At 38.6% G+C, this 21,778-nt stretch overlaps 1 protein-coding gene across 15 annotated transcripts in view; it reads left to right on the top strand.

Annotated features, from left to right (window-relative positions):
• CEP112 (centrosomal protein 112) overlaps positions 1 to 21,778 on the top strand; it is a 413,866-nt gene that overhangs the window by 103,349 nt on the left and 288,739 nt on the right. For all 15 annotated transcript variants that reach the window (XR_009254956.1, XR_009254958.1, XR_009254960.1 and 12 more), the window contains 5 exons: positions 4,568 to 4,722; positions 5,262 to 5,391; positions 6,442 to 6,534; positions 7,653 to 7,712; positions 16,859 to 16,938. Coding sequence is in view for 5 of the 15 variants with exons in the window: in XM_058703639.1 (XP_058559622.1) it covers positions 4,568 to 4,722; positions 5,262 to 5,391; positions 6,442 to 6,534; positions 7,653 to 7,712; positions 16,859 to 16,938 (518 nt within the window). In the remaining 10 variants the exon portion in view is untranslated. The remainder of the gene's footprint in view (positions 1 to 4,567; positions 4,723 to 5,261; positions 5,392 to 6,441; positions 6,535 to 7,652; positions 7,713 to 16,858; positions 16,939 to 21,778) is intronic.

The raw sequence follows: 21,778 nt of genomic DNA, 5'->3' as shown, positions 1-21,778 counted from the left end.
TGCTTATATGTACCACAAAATATTTATGAAAGTGTTTACGGCAACATTATTTTTCATAGCCAGACACTGAAAACGACCCATCAGTAAAATGGATAAATTATTTTAGATATATTCACACAAAGGAAAACTATATATAACAACGAAAAAGTTTTAATTACTGTTGTGCCCCATGACATGGATGAATCTCTCAGACATACAATACGCATGACGAAGCCTGACCCAAAAGAGTAACCTATGATTCCATCCATAGGATGTTTAACAACAGCCAAAATTAATTTTTTTCTGATGGAAGTCAGAGTAGTGGTTGCCTTTCTGGAGAGGATGAGCAATAAGGCTTCAGAGTGGCTGGTAATGTTTACGTTTGCAGTGGCTCATGGGTGTTTTCAATTTGTAAAGTTATTAAAATGTATGCTTAGGATTTGTACATCTTCTTGTCATATTTCACTAAGATTATGAAATAGGATAAAATATGTCACTCTTTTTGCCACAGGAGTTGAACTTCAGCTTCTAAATAGTTGCTGAGTTGCCAACCCTTTCTAATTTTTAGCTTCTATAAGATTTCAAATGTTTGTGGGTAAAGGTCCAACATCTGTATTTCTAGCCCTTATTTCTCATTCTGTCAGTTGCATAACTGATCCTAACGCATAATTTGTTGAAAATCACGTCTTTATTTCCTACGAAAGTAATATTCTTTGCCAAACTTTCTTTTAATTCCTAATGTGCTATACTTCTCCTGGCATATTAGATTTTGAACCTGGAAGATTTATGATTCTTGCCACATGTTACCTCCTTTACTTGATATTTTGCTTAATCATACCGTTTAGTTCTCTGAAAAATTTCTTGGATCTGCTCTCTTCCCTTCTGTTTCCACAGCTACCACTTGAGTTCAGGCCATTGTTGCCTCATTCCAGGACCCTTCTAGTAACCTGCTAGTCGCTGTCCCTATCTCCTCTTGTTCTGTATCTCACAAATGCAGTTTGTCCCATTTACCCATGATCAAGAACTTTAATTACTAATCTAATGCCTATTATAAGTTCTTCGTATAAGCCATGCCCATTCAGGAACTCCAGCCTTGTCTTCCGAATGCCACATTTGAGTTCACGATGTGGGAGGATATTCTCTGCATACATGGTAATCTGTTTGTCATTATGTATACAGTTATTTGTTCCTTCCTTCATCCTGTTGTTCCCTACCCCGAATTTCCCTCCACACTGCCTGTCACAGCCTGCAAAGTATGATCTGACATCAACATCTCTTTTCCTGAATAACTTTTTACCCCATTTTGAGGCTTCTGTTATTTTGTATCCCTTTAGTTCTTTGTATTCAGTTTAAAAAAGATTACGTCGGGGCGCCTGGGTGGCTCAGTTGGTTAAGCATCCGACTTCGGCTCAGGTCATGATCTCACGGTCTGTGAGTTCGAGCCCCGCGTCGGGCTCTGTGCTGACAGCTCAGAGCCTGGAGCCCGTTTCAGATTCTGTGTCTCCCTCTCTCTCTGCCCCTCCCCTGTTCATGCTCTGTCTCTCTCTGTCTCAAAAATAAATAAACGTTAAAAAAAAAAATTAAAAAAAAAAGTTTATGTTGTGTAAATATTATTGTCTTAAGCTATTTCATATACGCCTGTATGCTTTCTCATAAATTTATTTTATTTACTCTGTGTCTATTTTGTGTAAGACACCATGAGTGTTAGGAAAATGCTTTAAAAATAGATGATGAAAATAAAATAATAATAAATTAAAAATAATAAAATGAATAACTGTCTTCCTGTGCAGGGGTATGTATGGGTGAATCTAGTGGCATTTATTATTCTACAGGCACTGTAAGACTTCTTATGCTGTTGTTCTTTTCCTGAATTGACCTCGGTCCTAATTTGCTTCCTGTGAATATGGGTGTATGTGATTTTTCACAGAGCCCTGACTTTCCTGCTTATTCTTCATGCCAGATTGGGTTCAGAGATGCTATCGTGACAACCTGTGCATATGCTATTGTTGAACCAAGCAACAGATTATCCACTTACTTTGGATAACTATGTTCTGATGATACTTTCTAAGATCTCCAGCCTTGGGTCATCCTTTCTTGGAGTATTCTTGCATTTATATTTGATCATCATTTAATTTAGCAGACCTTCCTTATATATTTTGACTCATGTAACAAATTCATCATAGATTTCTAAATTTCAGTATCTGGGCCACCTGCATGTTGATTTCTGGTTTTTATCCTCTTGGTTCTAACTTTTGACATACCTTATATTTTCTTCTTTTAAGTTTTTTAATGTCTATTTATTTTTGAGAGAGAGCGAGACGCAGAGCATGAGTTGGGGAGGGGCAGAGAGAGAGAGGGAGACACAGGATCCGAAGCAGGCTCCCGGCTCTGAGCTGGCAGCGCAGAGCCTGACCTGGGGCTAGAACTCACGAGCTGTGAGACCATGACCTGAGCCGAAGTCGGACACTTAACCTACTGAGCTACCCAGGCACCTCCATGCCTTGTGTTTTCTGATTGAATGCTAGACGTTGTGTGTGAATGATAATAAATGATCTGGGTGATGTTATCTTCTTCCAGAGAGGCACCACCCTAACCTCCAAGAAGGATCTTGTGTGGAGACAACTTTCCTTGATCCATTCAGTGACCAAAATGGCTCAAGGCAGGATTGCAGTCCTTGGTCTACCTTTGATTCACCCCAACTCCTAGTGTGGCCTTCTACACAGTTTCAGATGAAAGCCTCTGACGTTACCAGGGGCCTTCCTCCTTGAATAATCTACGGTTTTTTCACTCCTCAGTGATACTGCTGAAAAGTCTAGTCTGCTTTTCAGAATCTTTTCCCTTGGTCTCATGGGCATCTGTCCTGTAAATGTTAGAAATTGGGCAAATTCCTCGAGGAGAAAACTTCCTGTGTGGAGTCCCTTCTTCTGTGAACCTTTTCTCTCAGGGATCTTGATTCTTCAAGTCCTGGCTGCCTAGGCCTGCTCTAATTGCCATGCCTCATCCTCAGGAATGCCGCAGCTTGCAGAATGTTGACTGGTCTCTCTACGGTTTCTGTCTCTGGCCCCCTTAAATCCCAGCTGCCTTGGAAGTTCTCGAATGCCTTCAAATTGCTTTTTTCTTGGTGTCTTTTGGTTTTTTCACTTGTTCTCAGTGCAAGTGTGATCTGTTATTGCAACCTACTCCTTCACAGCCAGAGAGAGAAGTTTTTCTCTCTTAGGGTTTACTAAGACAGGGTTTCATTTCCGTTTCTAGTATATCTGGTCTCTTTTTGGTAATTTCCAAGAGAAGAAGGAATAAAAATCATTTTTAGGCTACCATTTAAAACTGGAAGGCCAAGGATGTATTCTTTTCTTTGTTTCTTCCAGTCAGTCGATATTTAGGAAACAAGGAGATTAGAGTATACATTGGAAAATGATCTTCTGAAAGGAATTCCCAAAGCAGAGGGATCATTAATAAAGAGGCAGAATGAATAGGATCCATGGAGAAGAAATCTGAGCATATGATATGTGTCAGGCTCTGAGCTAGGAATTGTATGTATTTTCTGTATACCATATCTTCATACTATGTTTTTACATTAGTTGTAATTGTTTTCATTTCTCAAATTTAGAACCTATTGTTTCCAAAATTTAAATTATATATCTAAGTTTGTATTATAATGAAGAAAGGATGGAACGAATAGACAGTGTTGGGGTTGTACTATTATTTAATGTTTCAACTCTATTTTGAATGTTTATCTCAGGATGAGTATAAAAGAACTAATTGGAATATCATCCTAACCTTTTCTAATTGCTCACACTTACTGGAAGGTTAATTGTTAAAATGAAAATCAATTGTCCCTTCAGCTAATGCCTGCCTACCCTAATTTTAGATAAAGTCCCTAGTCATAAATACCTTGATCTAGTTTTATAAAGGTGAGAAATTCAAAAGGACTTAGGCATCAAGTAGTAGGGAAATGATTTAATTATGTGATGATTTTGAAGGCTCCTGGAAAAGCAGTGCTTTTGGCAAAATGGTAAGTAAATAAAAATCTGAAACAAATGAAATATTTTTTCACTAATACTGCAACTGTGTAATAAAATACTTTTATACACTGATTGATGATATGTGTATCACTTACTTTAAAATTTTAAAAATTAAAATTTAAAGTTTCTTTTTAAAAATATTATTACATTGCCTTTATGATTTTAATAAGTTTCTAAAACTTCAAATGAAGAGTAAAGAATATTGCCAAGTACTTACCTAACAAGTTATTGAGTTACATGAAGGATAAGGATTTTGTAAGGATAAGGACTCCATCTCGTATTTATTGGTTTGTCCATAGATCCTGGAATCATACCACATTCAGTAAATATTCATTGAACAAATGAATAGCTAAAAGCATATAAACATGATGATCTTACTCCTATGGGAGAAAGCATTTTTTTTCTTTTTAAAGATTTTGTTAACTTAGAGGTTGGTTTAATTTTTATTAGTAAGAATATTGTATTGTTCTCTGTAATGGGGCGTATATTTTCTTCAGGCTACTTAATGATACAGAAGTGTTATAAAGTCAGTCAGCGGCTTTCTTAACAATGACTTATTATTTCAGAACCAGATGGTCAAGGAACTGGAGTCCCGTGTCCAGCAGCTGACTGGAGAAGCAGAGAACAGTAATTTACAGAGACAGAAATTAATTCAAGAAAAATTGGAGCTTGAGAGAATTTACCAGATAGCGTGTAATGAACTGCAAGAAGTAAAGGCAAGGTATCGTCTGAAGTCAGATATCTATCAAGTGTGGCTGTAAAGTACTGATGTTGACTCTAAAAATTATTTGCCAGAGTTAATTACACATTTAACCGCGGGAGGTTTCCGGCACAGAGACTGCCATTTATTAATTTTAAAAGTCCCATTTAATATAAGAAGTATAACATTTAAGAAGTTGGTAAAAATGTGAGTAGGATACTTGTTTGATGTATTGAAAGATAATGGGAGCACTGGGGTGGCTCAGCTGGTTGAGCGTCCAACTCTTGGTTTCAGCTCAGGTCATGATCTCACAGTTTGTGAGTTCGAACCCTGCATCGGGCTCTGTGCTGACAGTGCGGAGCCTGCTGGGGATTCTCTCTCACCCTCTCTCTCTGCCTCTCCCCTGCTTGCTTGCTCTCTCTTTCAAAATAAATAAGTAAACTTAAAAAAGTATTTAAAAAAAAAGATAATGCATTTGAGTTTCGTTCACTAAAAATTTTCATTTTAGAGGTTGATTCTAAACGTATTGGAAGTGTATTTTACTCTCTTACTGCTTTTAGGCGCAACTCACTACATAAAGAGAAAGATCACCTTGTGAATGATTATGAACAAAACATGAAACTACTACAAACCAAATATGATGCTGATATAAACCTTCTGAAAAAGGAACATGCTCTTTCAGCTTCTAAGGTATTAGATGCTGTAGATACAGTCGTACAAAGTAGTTACTTACTTTACTCAGCTTAGAGGTGTAGATTAGCCACGTGGGAAGCTAACTATTTGGCATTTGAAATTAGTCTCTTTTTTGCTTTATTGTTGGAATAACTGAAACTTGTAAGGATTTTTATTGGTATTTAAAATACGGAAAATGCTGGGGTACCTGCGTGGCTCAGTTGGTTAAGCATCCAACTTTGGCTCGGGTCATGATCTTGGGGTTTGTGAGTTCGAGCCCCGTGTCGGGCCCTGTGCTGACAGCTCAGAGCTTGGAGCCTGCTTCGGATTCTGTGTCTCAGTCTCTCTGCCCCTCCCCTGCTCGCACTCTGTCTCCCTCACTCTCTGAAAAATAAATAAGCATTAAAAAAAATTATAAAATGCTGAAAATGCTAAATGTCTAATACAGAGCATGATATAAATATTTAATAAACTAAATTTTGCTATGAGTTAACCCTTTCTAATACCAAAGTTTTTAAAGGAGAGAACATATAAAAATACAAGAAGAAATGCTCAGTTGTGTTAATAATACATTTTTAGAGAACGATGTACATTATTATTATTATTATTATTATTATTTGGAAATCTGGGTCATGCTTTAGTTTTCCTGTCATCACATACATCTGCAAGAACCCTTACTAGCAGCCACACACTTTTTTTTGTGTCTGATACTGAAGCTTTCCACAAAGAGAATTCTATAGCTACAATTCTAAGGCAATCAGTTACTTGCTATGTTATGAATTAAGTATTCCAGTGGATTTCATTTTAAAATTAAAATTTAGAATGTCTTCTGTAAGCCTGTTATCTTTATCAGTATTGTATTTTCATAACTTTAAATACTGTGCAGAATTTAGTTTATATTTTTACTTTAAAATATTCTTAAGCTTTTTTGAAAACATATTTTTCATTCAGATTTATAGATTATTTTCATTCTGATTAAACCTTTAATCGGAGGGGAAAAAAGATATATTTATTCAACCAGAAGTTCTAGGATGGTACTGGTTTTCATTATTCTTAAAATTCTTTTAGGCATCTGGTATGATTAAAGAACTAGAACAGAACATCTGTCAATTAAAACAGCAGCTCCAGGAATCAGAACTTCAAAGAAAGCAACAGCTAAGGGTGAGTCCTTATTTTTATACGGAGCAGTGGCTAAATCTCACCTTTCCTTGTCTTGATTATATGTATAAGTAAGAGCTGATTTAAAAGAATCCCTCAGACATGGAACCAGCCATTTTTTCTTTTGTTACGTTGTAACATTTTTCGTCTTATTTATTTTAACAAAAGAAGATGCTAGTGGGATATAGAGAATAAAGAACAATAATTTTAATTTGAATAATCTTTTTTGAGTCATTCAAAAAATAAGCCTTATTTAAATACATTATTATTTTTTTTAAATTTTTTTTTTTTTCAACATTTTTTATTTATTTTTGGGACAGAGAGAGACAGAGCATGAACGGGGGAGGGGCAGAGAGAGAGGGAGACACAGAATCAGAAACAGGCTCCAGGCTCCGAGCCATCAGCCCAGAGCCTGACGCGGGGCTCGAACTCACGGACCGCGAGATCGTGACCTGGCTGAAGTCGGACGCTTAACCGACTGCGCCACCCAGGCGCCCCTAAATACATTATTATTTTAGAATAATCTCCTCCCTTTAAATTCCTCTCAACCAGTCTTCATAATTTCTCTTTCTTCTTCACATCTTCTAGATCCTTCCTTTTCCCTCATGGTCAAGACATGCCAGACTGGCATCTGATATAATTTCAAGTGTATTATTTCTATATTGAGTCAGTTGGTTACTTTTAAGTAATCTCCTAATAATAAGGGCCAGAAAGTTTCTCTTCCACTCTAAAGTAGGTCCTTGTGAGAGTAGTTAACATCTTCAGATAACTAAGGTTTTCTGTTCTGCCCTAACATAAAGCTATTCATATTTCTATTTGTAGTTTACATCATTGGACAGGTAGGGCTCTTGTCATAATTTGCAAAACTTCAATAAGGTTTGTCATCAGGTAGTTTGGTTTGTTTGTTTGTCTGTTTATTTATTTATTTCTAATATAATTTATTGTCAAGTTGGCTAACATACAATGTATACATTGTGCTCTTGGTTTTGGGGATAGAATCCCCTGATTCATCATTTACATACAACGCTCAGTGCTCATCCCAGAATTTATTTAGATTACTAATTTTATTGACTCCAGTAGCAACTTTAACTATAATAAAAATAAATATTTATTATTCACAGGATCAAGAAAATAAGTTTCAAATGGAGAAAAGTCATTTAAAACACACCTATGAGAAAAAGGTAATGTGTTTTGTGGGGCACTGTAAGGCAGTGAGCATGAGGGCTGGTTTTTACAAAGCCATGCATTCTAGACTTTAAAGAATCACTTATTTCTCAAGTTTATTTCAGCTAGCCAGTGATCAAATTTTGCTTCTTCATTTTTCATGTTTATAAACAGCTTCTTTAATTCGATTAATTGTATCAATGTAAAAACACCCCTTGTATATTATATTTAATGAGTGAAGAGTAAGTATTGTGGTATTAACTTCTCATAACACTTTGAAATTATAGTTTTTTCTACCAGTTTAAAAATATGATACAAGTGATAGGAGCCGTTTGTGTTCTGTTGTATCATATGTGCGGTAATGCTAAATATTTAACCAAGGAATATAAAACAATGAAAGAATTGTCTACCAGTTAAAAATTTCATGAATAATTGTTTCATGTTATTTAGAACAGTGAATAATTCTGCATATGCTGGCATCCGTGTTATCAGTAATAACTGGGGGTTTATTGATATACTATTAACACCTTTGGCAATAAAATGCAAGGTTCTATGGGTTTGTGACTTATTTTTTAATGTTTATTTATTTATTGAGAGAGCGTGTGCATGTGTGCGCACAAGGGAGGGGCAGAGAGAGAGGGAGGGGGAGAATCTCAAGCAGGCTCCACACTGTAAGCACTGAGCCTGATGCAGGGCTCGATCCCATGATCTTGTGAACCGTGAGATCATGACCTGAGCTCATGAGATCATGACCCGAGCCGAAATCAGGAGTTGGAGCTTAACCGACCAAGCCACCCAGGTGCCCCTAGGTTTGTGACTTTTAAACTTTAGTTTTGAATTTGTTGTTTGCTGTATAACCTGGATAGTAAAGAACAGTTAAATAGCAAAGATTTTATTGCTGCTTTTGGAATTATTTATTGTTGCAATATTAGCCAAATTAACCTACTTGTAAAAATATACATATAAAAGAAAATGAGAAAAACATTAATCCTTCAATAATTAAATACATACAGTTTAAAATGAAGCAGGTTTTATAGCACAACATTCTTAAAACACTGTGTATCCCTCATCTCACTTATCCATATAGTCAGCAGATATTCATTAAACACTTTCATTGGTCGAAGGTGTCATTGGAATGGGGGAGAAGGTTAAGGATAAATTAGCATAGATTCTGCCTTCCAGGAGCTTAATATCTAGGAAGAGTGTTTCTGTCATTTGGAAAAGTGAGTATTTCTACTGACATGTATTGACCTGAATACATGCCCTTTAAAATTACAATTTTCTGGGGCGCCCGGGTGGCTCAGTAGGTTGTGTGTCTGACTTCAGCTCAGGTCATGATCTCGCAGTTCAGGAGTTCAAGCCCCACATCAGGCTCTGTGCTGACAGCTCAGAGCCTGGAACCTGCTTCAGATTTTGCGTCTCCCTCCCTCCCCCACCCCTGCTCGCGTGCTCTCTCTCTTTCTCAAAAATAAACATTAAAAAATTTTTTTAAATTATAATTTTCTTATTGCTAAGGTTTTTTCTCGTGCTGTTTTAATGCGGCCTCAATGCAGGATCTTAAATATATTTCATGTGTACAAAATGGTATCTGAACAAGAGAGGGAAATACTGTTTTCATTGAAATAAAGAACTTGTTTTTTTAGTTTTTTACTGTGGAGCATGCAGCTTCGTAAATATTTTTCTTACTAAAAGAAGACCATACGTTATCATAAGCCTCACCCCCACTGAATAACGCACCCTCTGGGTGTACTTGTTGGTCGGTCCATTGTTCATTCGTTGGGCAGATGTCTGGCTTCCTGTTCGTTAAGGAACACCTTGGCCTCTTGCTTCTTTAAGCTCTGTGGTCAGCTCTCTTCCTGAGATAGTATCTGGGTACCTATGAGGTGGAAGGAGGGGCTGGGAGCAAAGAGAAGGGCAGGCGCTGACTAATTTTGAAAGAATGTATTCCTATCCCAAACTCCTGTTAAGTTCTACGGAGGACTGTCAGAGCTGGAGAGCCCATCTCCTACCACTGTCTTTTCTTGGCTAGTTAGCCACAAAGTACATTAAGGTTTCTGGATCAGCCCCTCTGCCTGGCGGACACACACAGGAAACCACGTTCGAGCTCAGTTTGCGCCTGTCCAGTAACCTCCCACCCACTCCTGTTGTGTTTCCCTGAGTGACAGGGGAGCAAAGCTGAGTCCTTTTTATTAGGCGTCCTAACTACAGCTTTTTCCCTTTCCACACGGTATCAGCTGGCCTAGCTTTTTCGTAATGTAAGTAGTTAAAGTGTGTTAATTGTTTTCAATGTAAAGAAGAAGTGTTTAAAATAATAGCAATCCTTAAAAGAAAAATAAGCACAATTGGTCACATTGCATGTGTTCTGACTTCATTTGCGCTGGAAGAAAATGTTGCTCAGCATGTCACTTTTTGTTCTACAATTAATTTCACAGTCTCCCCCTTTTAAATTGACATCTGTTCTTATTTCTTTATTAAACCTGCTGTGATCTCAGTCCTTGAAGATTTGATGTCTTGTACCCCCCTCGGGGAATATCCTTCTTGACCGCACAAAGAGCTGACATAAATCTGACACAGTCCTGGACTGTGGACTCAATAGCCAAGTGGGTTGTATAGGGTTTTTGGTGGTCAGCCGGTGTGACAGGTGTGCACGTTCAATGACTTTTGGTAGAAAACTTAGTTCTGAGTATCTGTTCAGGAGGAGGAAATGCCATCTGAGTGACATTATTTCCTCACGCCAATAAGAAAGCAGCATGAGCGATTCTAGCTTGTCTTTGAGGTCAGAGAAACAGCATCAAATGCTGTCCCTAATTTAAGCACACACACATATTATCTAATGGTTTTTATTGATCTCTAGCGGCTATTGCCTGCTCTTAAGATCTTTGAACATCAAACAAATAATAGGTAGTAAAACTAAATGTCATTGTTTGATGAAGTGTCCTAATCTGTTAAATCAGGAAATGGTCGGGCTAAATGATTTTACTAGCAAGGAAACACCTGCCTCCTACAAATAACCCATTGCTTGTTTTCCAAACAGTCACCAAAGAGTGAAAGATGGTACTGTTTACCTAGAGAAGTTTGTGAGACAGATGTGAAGCATGTATATTCTGAAATGTGCGATAATTAAAATACCTACTTATAATGACTCTGCTGTGACTGTGTAACAGATGAGATACAGCGTCTGCTGGAGCTCGACACCAGTGTTTCACCTTCACTTATGATTCTTTTAATCAGGTTAAAATAATTTAAAATGGCCACAGCTTTACACAGAATATACTGTGTAGTATTTTACATCTTCTACTGGCGTGGTTTTCCTTAAGAGGACAGTGTGCCTCGAGTGAAGTCTGGGAAAAATGAAATTGCACAGTGAAACGTATTGTAGTGAGAAGTCACGCAGCCCGATGCCTGCGTTTCTCTTGCGGGGAAGCCGAGGCTGGGGATGGGGTGGAATTAGCCAGGCGGTGTGGGTGCCTGGCAGTTCACTGCCCCTTCCTGTGCTGGGATGTCTGCCACCGTGTATCTGTGTCCTTCGGCAGAGCAGAATCTCTTTCTTATTTATACAAGTACTCCCTTTTTTGGATCACTTAAATTCGGGCTGCCAGGGAAAATAGACGTAATATTTCACATATGTTTACATGTATTTAGTAAATGTTCAATAATTGTGGCTACGTCTAGCTCGGTCACTTATTTGCAACAGACTCCCATGTTGGGGAATAGGTGCTGTGTCTTTGACTCTCCGGTTTGTATTTTCATTATTTAAGTGATTAAAATTTATTTTTGGTATTAGCCATATATAGTAGGGAAAGGATTACAAGATCAGGTTATTCTCCACTGCATAGAGTACGTAAAAAAGGAAAGGTTGACAGAAACACTATCTTTATCGCCACAGGTATAGAATATAGGTAAAATATATATTTACCTGGAATATAGGTAAAACCTAAAAATGGAGTCCAAAAAGGCAGGTAACCACCCAATACAAATGTATTCAATTAAGGACAAATGAACAGATCTTGTGTGGGCCAGGTATTGTGCTGGGGATGTAGACATACGTGAGAAAGAAACAGCTTCTAGCTTTAAGGACCCCTCAGCTCAAAAGTCTGTGCACTGACACAGGCACCTTTACCTCCGAGGGAAGCCTCTCATTCTCCCCCTCAGATGGTCCCATTTCTGCTTCAGAAGTGGTTCCGGTGGTTTAGAGGCAATAAATCAGATCAAGGTGCTTGCGTTAGCGCACCGACTGGCGTCAGGAGGGCACAGCTGCAAACCTGACGACAAGGTTAGGGTTGAACAGAGAGGGATAAAAAGCGCTTACAAGAGCTCAAATTCTTAGCAACTCAGGGGCTATTTTCTGAAAGGGCAGGCAGCCCATCTAAGGGATTTACTGTACTGGGCCATCACTGTGACTCTGGGTCTTCATAATGACCTTGGGTTTTCAAGAAACTGCTTTATGTATGGAGTGTGCAGTGTGAGAAGGTAACATTTGCTGAGAATTTATTATGATGTTCCTGAAATTGTTCTAAGGGCTATACAGGAAGTAGTTTATTAACTCATCACAATTAACTTATTTTCCATGGAGTCGCTTACTAACTCATCACAATTTTCGAAATACAGTTACCGTTAACCCCTGTTTTTCAGGGTGGGGTGGGGGGGATGCAGCGGAGGCACAGAGTGTCAAGTAACTTCCGGAGGAGCAGGGTAGAAACCCATGCAGTCTGACTCCACAGCTTGCACTCAAGATCACCCTGTCACTTCAGATAGGTTTTCCTCAAAGGTATGGGTAATTTTTTTGAAGTTTTCACTTAAAGGGGTCAATCTCAACGACACCTTCATGCAGAGCATTCTGAGTCCCAGAAAAACAAAACAAAACAAAACAAAACTCAGCAGGGAACAGGGGAAACCCCTGGTGGTGCAGTGCAGGGCGTCGCGGAGGTGCAGTCCCAATGTGTACAACATCACTACCCGACCAGTAACCCTGCCAGCAGCTCCCTGTTAGTTCCCCATGTAGCAGGTGGCTTCAGAGTCCCGCACAAGTAGGCTGTGAGGTGTGGAGAAAACTCCTCCTCGGTAGAAATCCCCAGTCCACCGCCCTGGGGACTTCCCGGGACCTGGATCGCAGCGGCGGTCCCGAGAAGAAGACCGCCCTAGCCGGCGGGTCACGGAAGCCAGGCTGTGTCCCCCGCATTCTCGGCCAAGCCTCAAATCCGAAAGGGTAACACGCCCTTTGCAAATGAGTAGGAGAAAAGAGGCAAAATGGGGTCTGTGGAAAAGCAGCATAGAGCAAAGGGAGGCCAATACAGAAGACCCAGGGAACGGAGTTTCTTCTGATACGTATTACTCCAAAAGAAAACATCCAAAAAAATTCATCAGTAGAATCCCGGAAAGTACGATGTCCGTGAAAGAGGAGGAGACATTGTAAGGAAAGAGAAGGATGAAGTGAAAACGGAGGTACTTGTCATGGAAAGGGTTGCGGAGACCCTGAAAACACGACAGCAGGTCCAAGATTCACGTAGGAGCCGGGGTGGGGTACAGCAGATGCTGTAAAGGGTCCATCAGGACAAACCATTATCCTGCACACTGCAAGGGAAAGGCAAAGAATGAAACATCTGGAGACAGGAGGTAGATACGAAAGCAGAAAACAGGAAATGAGCATACAATTGATATTCCTGAAGGGGGGCTCAGAATAGATTCGCACAGGGGCGCCTGGGTGGCGCAGTCGGTTAAGCGTCCGACTTCAGCCAGGTCACGATCTCGCGGTCCGTGAGTTCGAGCCCCGCGTCAGGCTCTGGGCTGATGGCTCGGAGCCTGGAGCCTGTTTCCGATTCTGTGTCTCCCTCTCTCTCTGCCCCTCCCCCGTTCATGCTCTGTCTCTCTCTGTCCCAAAAATAAATAAAAAAACATTGAAAAAAAAAAAATTAAAAAAAAAAAAGAATAGATTCGCACAAAAGGAAAGGTAGGAGAGAACCTTCCTGAAGGTCTCTGTATATGGATTTAGAAGAGTCACCCTGTATCAGGTAAAAAGCAATAAAGCGATTCAACAGCATTTGAACCTCAGTGCAGAGAGTGGTTTTGTAAATATCCAGGCCTGGGTGAGAGGGGGGCCGAGGTCAGGGGAGTTTAGTCTCCCTGGTTGCAAATCCGAATGGCTCAAAGCAGTAGAGTGACAAATGCTGTTTTTAGGCCAAAATGTTGTGACTCCGTAATCTTATACACACCCTTTCCCTCAAGTGCAAGGGCAACAGCCGACCTTCTTGGACGTGAAGAGCCTCAGAGATAGGTCACCCAGATATTCTTTTTGAAAATAAATTCTTACTGGCTGATGTACTTTAATTCACCTAAGGATAAGCAAAACATCACATCAAACGAAACAACAGAAAATACTCAAGAACGAAAAGGAAGTAGGGGTGCATGCCACAATTAACTAAAATAGAGTTGAATTTTAAAGGTTTTTTTGTGTACATGATACAAAATAATGCAGATGTCGGAAAAATTTCTCGAGAGAAGAGATGTGTAGATAAAGAAAAATGTTAAAACAGTTATCTGGATCAAATCAACCAGGTTTAAAAGAAAACAGAATGGGTAGGAGAAGTTAACGTGCTAAGCTGTCACTTGAAAAGATAGGACACAGAGGCTAATTTTTCACTTGCTGACTATTAGAAATATTGGTTAAAAATAATTGTGGTATCTTTGTAGTATCACTGGTGAAATGAAAATCTATGTCAGTCTATCAGAACATAGACGAGTTTTGGAACAACAACAAAAGCTATATAAAAAGGGAACATAAAAACCCCCAAAGCCTAAAGAAAAATGTGTAAATAAGAATATTTTCGTGAGTGGGGCACCTGAGTGGCTCAGTTGGTTAAGCGTCCGACTTCGGCTTGGGCCATGATCTCGCGGTTTGTGAGTTCGAGCCCCGCGTCAGGCTCTGTGCTGACAGCTCAGAGCCTGGAGCCTGTTTCAGATTCTGTGTCCCCTTCTCCCTCCCCCTCCCCCACTCATGCTGTCTCTCTCTCTCAAAAATAAACAAGCATTAAAAAAAAAAACACAGTATTTTAGTGATGACAATAAACTCAATAATCTCCCCTAGTAAAAGAACATGTGTAATTTGGGTCAAAAGCCCAATCTGTGTGATATTTGTAAGAGACTTAAAATTAATTAACCGAGGAAACTTAAGCGAAAAGCCTAGGGAAACATGTGACAGCAGTAGAAACATTAACACCGAGACGTTAACTTCCCAAATGTCATTTCCGCATCTTCCACTCAAACAGCTTTTCTTTTCTTTGTGTTTTTATGTTAGTGGATGTTTGGATTTTTACTTAGCATTTTATTTCAAGAAAGGATTTTCCCGATACGAGTATGTATGTTTCCAAAATGTCCACGCTGGCTCATCTCTGGGTTTCATTTTGGGCTTTAATCTCTTTCATACTGTACGTTAAAGGGACCAGATCAGTGTGGGGTTGCTGCTTCTGTTTCTTTATTATGTACTTACTCCATTTTAGCATGCCTACTATGTGCCAAGCCTATAATACAGTACAGACCAGGGATCCAATAGAAGAAAGACAGTAATTTCAGTCTAGAACCTGGTAAAATTGTGGACAATTGAATTTTTTTCCTCATGTAAAGTAAAATAAATGCAGTGGCAAAAATTTACAAGGCAGGTTAGATGCTCTTTCTCTTTTTCGTGAGGTCGGTATTTATAAGGTATTTTAACTTTACTATTTAGAATATGGGGGAGAGGCGTCCCCTGTCCTCATTCTCCTGAGGGCCTACCCTTGCCACCACCCTGTGGGTTCCTGTTTCCCATTTTTTCTCACCTCTTGTTCTCACAGCAGCCAGTAGAAGCTTTGTGATATTCTCATGGAATATGAAAATATGAAAAAACTCAAGGAAAATGCCTTTTCTCCTCTCTCTCCTTTGAGTCTACAGACAATGGATTTTATTTATGTATTGATTTCACTAAAGCACCAAAGGAGAAAAATGTAAGAGAAGTATCAAAGGAAAACGTTTCTTAAAAAAAATATTTTTGTTTATTTTTGAGAGAGAGAGAGACAGACTATGAGCAGGGAAGGGGCAGAGAGACAGGGAGACACAGAATCCAACGCAGGCTCCAGGCTCCGAGATGTGAGCACAGAGCCCGACACGGGGCTCGAACCCGTGAACCGCGAGATCATGACCTGAGCCGAAGCTGGACACTTAACTCCTGAGCCACCCAGGCACTCCCAAAGGAAAAGGTTTTTGAATTTAGAGAGGTCTCCATCCAAACTGATACAAATAGCTAAGGACAGGCATTTTGGGCTAGCACTGAGTCAGCGTTTGAAGTGTTGTGTATGTGTGTGTGTTGTTGGTTTTTTTGCCTGTCATTCCTCTCCCAGCCCCTGTACCCACCAGTGGCCCTGGCAGCCTTACCTGGGCTGCCAGCAGGTACACAGCCAGTTTTCCCAGCCCACTAAGTGACTTGTGATTTCTTACCTCCCAGCCAGGCTCCCTTGTGGAACCGTGGCTACCTGTTGGCTCCTCCCTTCCCGTCCAGCTGTCCCAAAGTCTCCTTTCCCTCTAGATCCATGTGATGTCCTTGTTGGATATGCTTATGTGCATTTGCACCCGAAGACTTTTCTGTGAAGAGAAATTTCCAGCCCTCATGATTCACGCTGCCTTCCTCCCAACTCGAGGGATGCTGCGTTTAGGAAAGAGATACTCATGGTGGGGGGATTGCCTCCCACACCCAGTGGACGCTTGTTCAAACCATCCCCAGCAGTGGAAGGGAGGACTGTTTCATCACCACCTGTATATGTTTGCAGAATGTAGACACGTCATGTATCACATTCTCCTGAATCTCGTGAGATTCCTTTCCTCTGGCTTAATATGTAAGTTAAAAAAAATTCAAAAGTGATTGCTCCCGCTTTGAAGGTCTCACACGTCAGTTTATTTTACAGGAAATCCCCACACAGGTAAATTCACACAGTTACGAACTTTGACCAGAAAAGAGGTATTGAAAGTATAGTAAGTGAAATAGTTGTACGGTAAACGAACATGGTTAACCAAGTCTCTATCTTCAAATATCTAAATCTAATTTGACGTTAAAAATAGACTTAAGATTACTGCTTCATTGTTTGTGTTTGTCCTTTGAGCACTTGCCTTCTGGTAAATTTTACCGTTTTTGTCATGGCAGACTCATGACCTGGAGAGTGAACTTGGTCAAGAGAAAGAAGAAGCTCAAAAGAAAATCCATAAACTTGAGGAAGCACTGAAGTGAGTAAAATTGTAATATATTTAATTAAAAAATGCTCTTGTTCTAATCCGTGGGCCAAATGAAGTAACTAGAACTTAAACATCATCTTTTTATAACAGCCTTGCTGTGGTTTAGTTTGAGTCCATTTTCCATCGTGAATCTCTATTTTCTGAATTTTATTACTAGCCAGCACATTTTTTTTAAATGAAAAATCAGTTCATCTGTTTTTAAGTGATAGGAATGTAAGAAAATAGAACTTAGTGGTTTTAGATGCTTTCTTCCTCTTAAATGAAAACAGATTAAAACGAAAAAAAATAAGATTTAGGTCTTAGGACATTTAGAAATTCCTCTGTAGATTTTTTTTTTTTTTTGACAAATTTGGGTAATGAAATGTTCCAGTTGTTATATTTGAAGATGGACTACTATACGAGCATTGTTTAGAAAAGATTTTGTCTCATGATAGAACACTTAAATATACACATTAAAGTATCAGATTTTATTTGTCTTCTCCATTCATTTACTAGGTTGATTAGGCCCTTCTTATCAGTAGGTTTTATCGTTCGGTTTCTAGCTGGAAAACATTGATTTAGTCAATAAATATTGAGTTTCCACCATATGTCAGGTAGTGTGTAGTACCTTCCCAGAGGACCTTGGGGTTGGTTGGAAAGATATTCAAGACCTTTGGCAATTTTATCACAGAGTGATAAGAACAGGGTACCTGACCCAAAAAAGAGATTTAAGAAGGGAAGCTTACTTGAGTACGTTTTATCTCGCTAACTCAGAGAATGAGCTAATTCGATTTTTCCTTCTTCCTCAAAACTTCAAACAATTTCTAGAAAGGCCAAAAAAGAACACTCAGAATCAAACAAACTTAGTTTCAGATTCTGCCTGTGAAGACTGCATGACCATTTCCTCTCCCTCATTTTCCTTGTTAATAAAATGTATTAGCTGAGTTGCCGTATAGAACACGTTAAAATAATTTATGTACTAGGACGTCATGGGGTATCAGTTTTGTATCTACACAAGGACTTATGCCTTATTTGTTCACGTCACTACGTATGAATTAGATAAAGTCAGAAGAGAACTGTAATATTCATTAAACATTAAGTTAAACAAGTGTGCTTTATGCTCTAAGTTGGACAAAACTAGGGCATTCTTGCTCTCTTTATGGATGGGATGCCCTTCCTTTATTCTGCATTCATTTTGTCCTCCTTAAAATGTTGATTAATAACTTTCTTCATCTATTCAGTTTATCACCATTTTCGTTTCTCTTTTGTTCTACTTCATCTCTCTTCTTTTGTCATTTCTCTATACTTTTTTCATTGGTTTGCTGACTTGCATTTTATATCCCTGAAGAAGAGAAAATCCCTTTGAATAACAGTACGTCAACAAATATTTGTTTGGTGCTTACAATGTCTATAGACTGTGGTATCCTCAACTAGAAGGTTTAGAAGATGTAAGTCAAGACATACTGTTGTTCTTAAAGATTTTGTGTAGCCCAAGTTAGGCTTTGGCAGTACTTAGAGTCCTGGATACTCACCTGTTGACAATAAGTGCAGTTGGAATTCAGAAAGATCTTTCCAGTGGCATATTGAGAGTTTATGTGTAAAATAGCATAGTATCTTTTAATGTTCACTGATAGATAGTGTAAGCCCCCTGAAATCTCGGTAGTTTTCGGTATACAACATTACCATTCACTGAGCCAAGTCACATTGTTTAAGGCTTTAAAGGTCTATACCAAAATACCAAATTTTACTTGGAGTTCAAAAGGCTATTTTAGTTTAGATTTTTACTAAAATTCCCCCGTAGGCCTGTTTCTCCCATTCCCTGTGCAGGAGATGTCTTCGTTTTGACTACATGTCTGTCTGACCTTAACAGTCCAACACCTAGGATAGCACGGGCATTCGGGCATGAAAGGAACAGAGTAAGTTGTTGTGTGGTCTGAACTTCAGAGTCAACAGCCCAAGCTGGCTGTCTCCCCAAGGAAAATAGTCTGGAGAGTGACTGCTACTGCTTTTGAATCTAAGAACTGTGTTAGACCCAGTTGGGGTCCGGGGACAATTCCATTTTTCCCAGAAGACAGCTATGTATGATCTAGAAATTTGCCTTGATTATTAGCAAAATGTTTTCGGTAATAAATGTACACAAAGTGGAAAACCTCACTTTTGAATGTGGTGGTATTTATTCATTTCATCATTTTTTCATTTACTCATTAAGGGTTTATTTCTTCTGTGTGTGTTGAATGTGTGGTAGAGACCAGCAGAGACAGCAGTTCATACATAGGAATTCATATGTGTGGGAACCCATGATAAATGTATTCAACTCAATCTTCAGTTAAGAGCTCAAGATGATACCTGAGAACCTCTCATTATTAAAGAGGGACCCTGATTTGCCGTCAGCATTCACTTAAGATGCTGACTCCTTAAAGCTCATTTGCCTATTGTTATTATTTTCCAGAAATAAAACTAGTTTACTGTTACTGCGCTACTTAGAGTTCTTATTCTACACATATCCTAAATAGTTTTTACTTTCTATTTTATTTTTATTCTAGAAAATAATTTTAATATCCTCCAATAACTGAAAGTTAGCTGTAACTATCAATGGTATGAGTTGTATGTGTTCGTTTGTTTTCAAAGATAAGTAATTAAAACATATGGGAAGCATAGTAGACTAATGAATGGAAAATGACCATAGATAGCAAGATAATTTGGCGTAGCTCTTTGAAGGACTAATATGGAAAATATTTTTTTTTATTTTTAGAGAAGTTAAAAATCTATAAACAAGAGGGGTAGATGGTATAGATTTGGTTTATTCCTTTTCAATATTCATATATTTTTAACAGATTTGATATCTGAGTTTTTTGTGCTATGAAAATAATAAAGCATGGTTCTGGGATACTCTATACATTGTCTGTTTTAAAGTATTTGGTGAAACATTGCTAAGTCTTTTTGATTGATACTCTCAAGCATTTCTTTTGCAGTCAAATACAAAACTTCCTTGAAACAGATTTATTCTGATCCATTTTCACTCTTTTGCATTGTCAAATTGTAAACATTATAAGTATTTCTACCCTCACACTAATATATACATATAAAAGCTTTCTGGTTTTTAATTGGTACTGACAATATGTAGTCGTGATTTTACTAGAACATATGATAATGTTGGTCTTTAGATGATATGGTGAGAAATGACCCTACAGGAAGCAAGCCCTTATTTAACTAAAACATATTGTTTTGGTTGTAGTTGTTATGTATGCATATATATGTATACATGACTGTGTGTGAATTAAACTTCTGCTGGGTTTTAAGAAGAAGTACAGAGGGATGAAACAAACTCAGATCTGGGCCTTAACCTCTCAGCCCAGAGGCCTGTTGACATTACTGAAACAAACATGCATTTTTGTTAAAAGGAGACGTCTTATGAAAACTGGCTATTCCTTTATTTTTCTTTTTAATCGTTGCCTTCCTTAAATTTTTATCACAGTTACTTTATAATCCTGAAACATGGGCTTATCTGACTTTTTGCAAATTTTTATAATATATAAAATGCAAACTTAGAAGATATTTGAATATGTAAGTATTTAGAAATAGATGTTAAGTTTGCTCTTGCTTAGAATTTGCTGTAAACAAAAACACTATAAGGAAAAGTGAAACAGTGGCTAATTGTACCCTTACAATTAAAAAAAAAATTTTTTTTTTTTAACGTTTATTTATTTTTGAGACAGAGAGAGAGACAGAGCATGAACGGGGGAGGAGCAGAGAGAGAGGGAGACACAGAATCGGAAGCAGGCTCCAGGCTCTGAGCCATCAGCCCAGAGCCCGACGTGGGGCTCGAACTCACGGACCGCGAGATCGCGAGATCATGACCTGAGCTGAAGTCGGACACTCAACCAACCGAGCCACCCAGGCGCCCCTGTACCCTTACAATTTTTAAATACTCTTTCTGAAGCTAGATCATAGAGTACCATGGTTTAAAATCTGAAAGATAAAAAAGAAAAAAAGAAAAAAAAAGAGCGTACGGGGAAAAGCCCCCTTCCATTTAAGCCTTCTAGCTGTGTATTTTCCCTTTCCGGAAGCAGCCATGTTGCCAGTTTTTGTGTAGCCTTTCATATGCAAGCATAAATATTCCTTCCCCATCGTCTTTCCTCTTGAACTCTACATATATCCTCATCTTCCTTCTTTTTGTCATTCTGACTCATCAGTATTCATTAGAGATTATTTCCTGTAAGGACATAGAGAGCTGCTTCCCCATCTAATTTATGCATTTGATATAATCTGTGTAACCGGTTCGGTACTGACGCCCGTTCTTCCATGTGTCGTCTGGTACCTGTATGGTTTGATTTTAACCTTTAAATCTGTGATCCATTTGGAATGTGTCCAGCGTTTGATTTTAACCTTTAAATCTGTGATCCATTTGGAATGTGTCCAGCGTTGGCTGTGAGGTAGGGATCCCGTTGTTTTTGTCGTTTGTCCAGTGGTTACTTACTTAACTCAAGATCATTTATTTAATAACCTAGTCTTTCCCTCATTTGAGTTCTGCCCCAGGGCCTTTATCATTGGATGTGTTTCTAGACGTTCTGTTCTGCTCCAGAGCTCTAGATAGGCTTCCACCAGCCTCATATTCTTTTAATTACTGCAGTTTAAAAACAACATTTAATGTCTGGTAGGACCTCTTATTCTGCCACGGTGGTCCTTTTTTTAGAATCTTTTTCTTTCTTATTTATAGGTTTCCACTTGAGCTTTACAGTTAGCTGTCTAGTTACAAAAAGAAAAAAACATCAGTCCCATTAGTCTTATTGTTAATGTTGTCAAATATGTATAGCTCAACAGAGGAAGAATTGACACACTTTAATGTTAAATC

The sequence above is a fragment of the Neofelis nebulosa genome, chromosome 16, assembly GCF_028018385.1.
Source record: "Neofelis nebulosa isolate mNeoNeb1 chromosome 16, mNeoNeb1.pri, whole genome shotgun sequence".
In the NCBI taxonomy this organism is placed as follows: Eukaryota; Metazoa; Chordata; class Mammalia; order Carnivora; family Felidae; genus Neofelis; species Neofelis nebulosa.
This window is presented reverse-complemented; position numbering and strand designations above follow the sequence as displayed.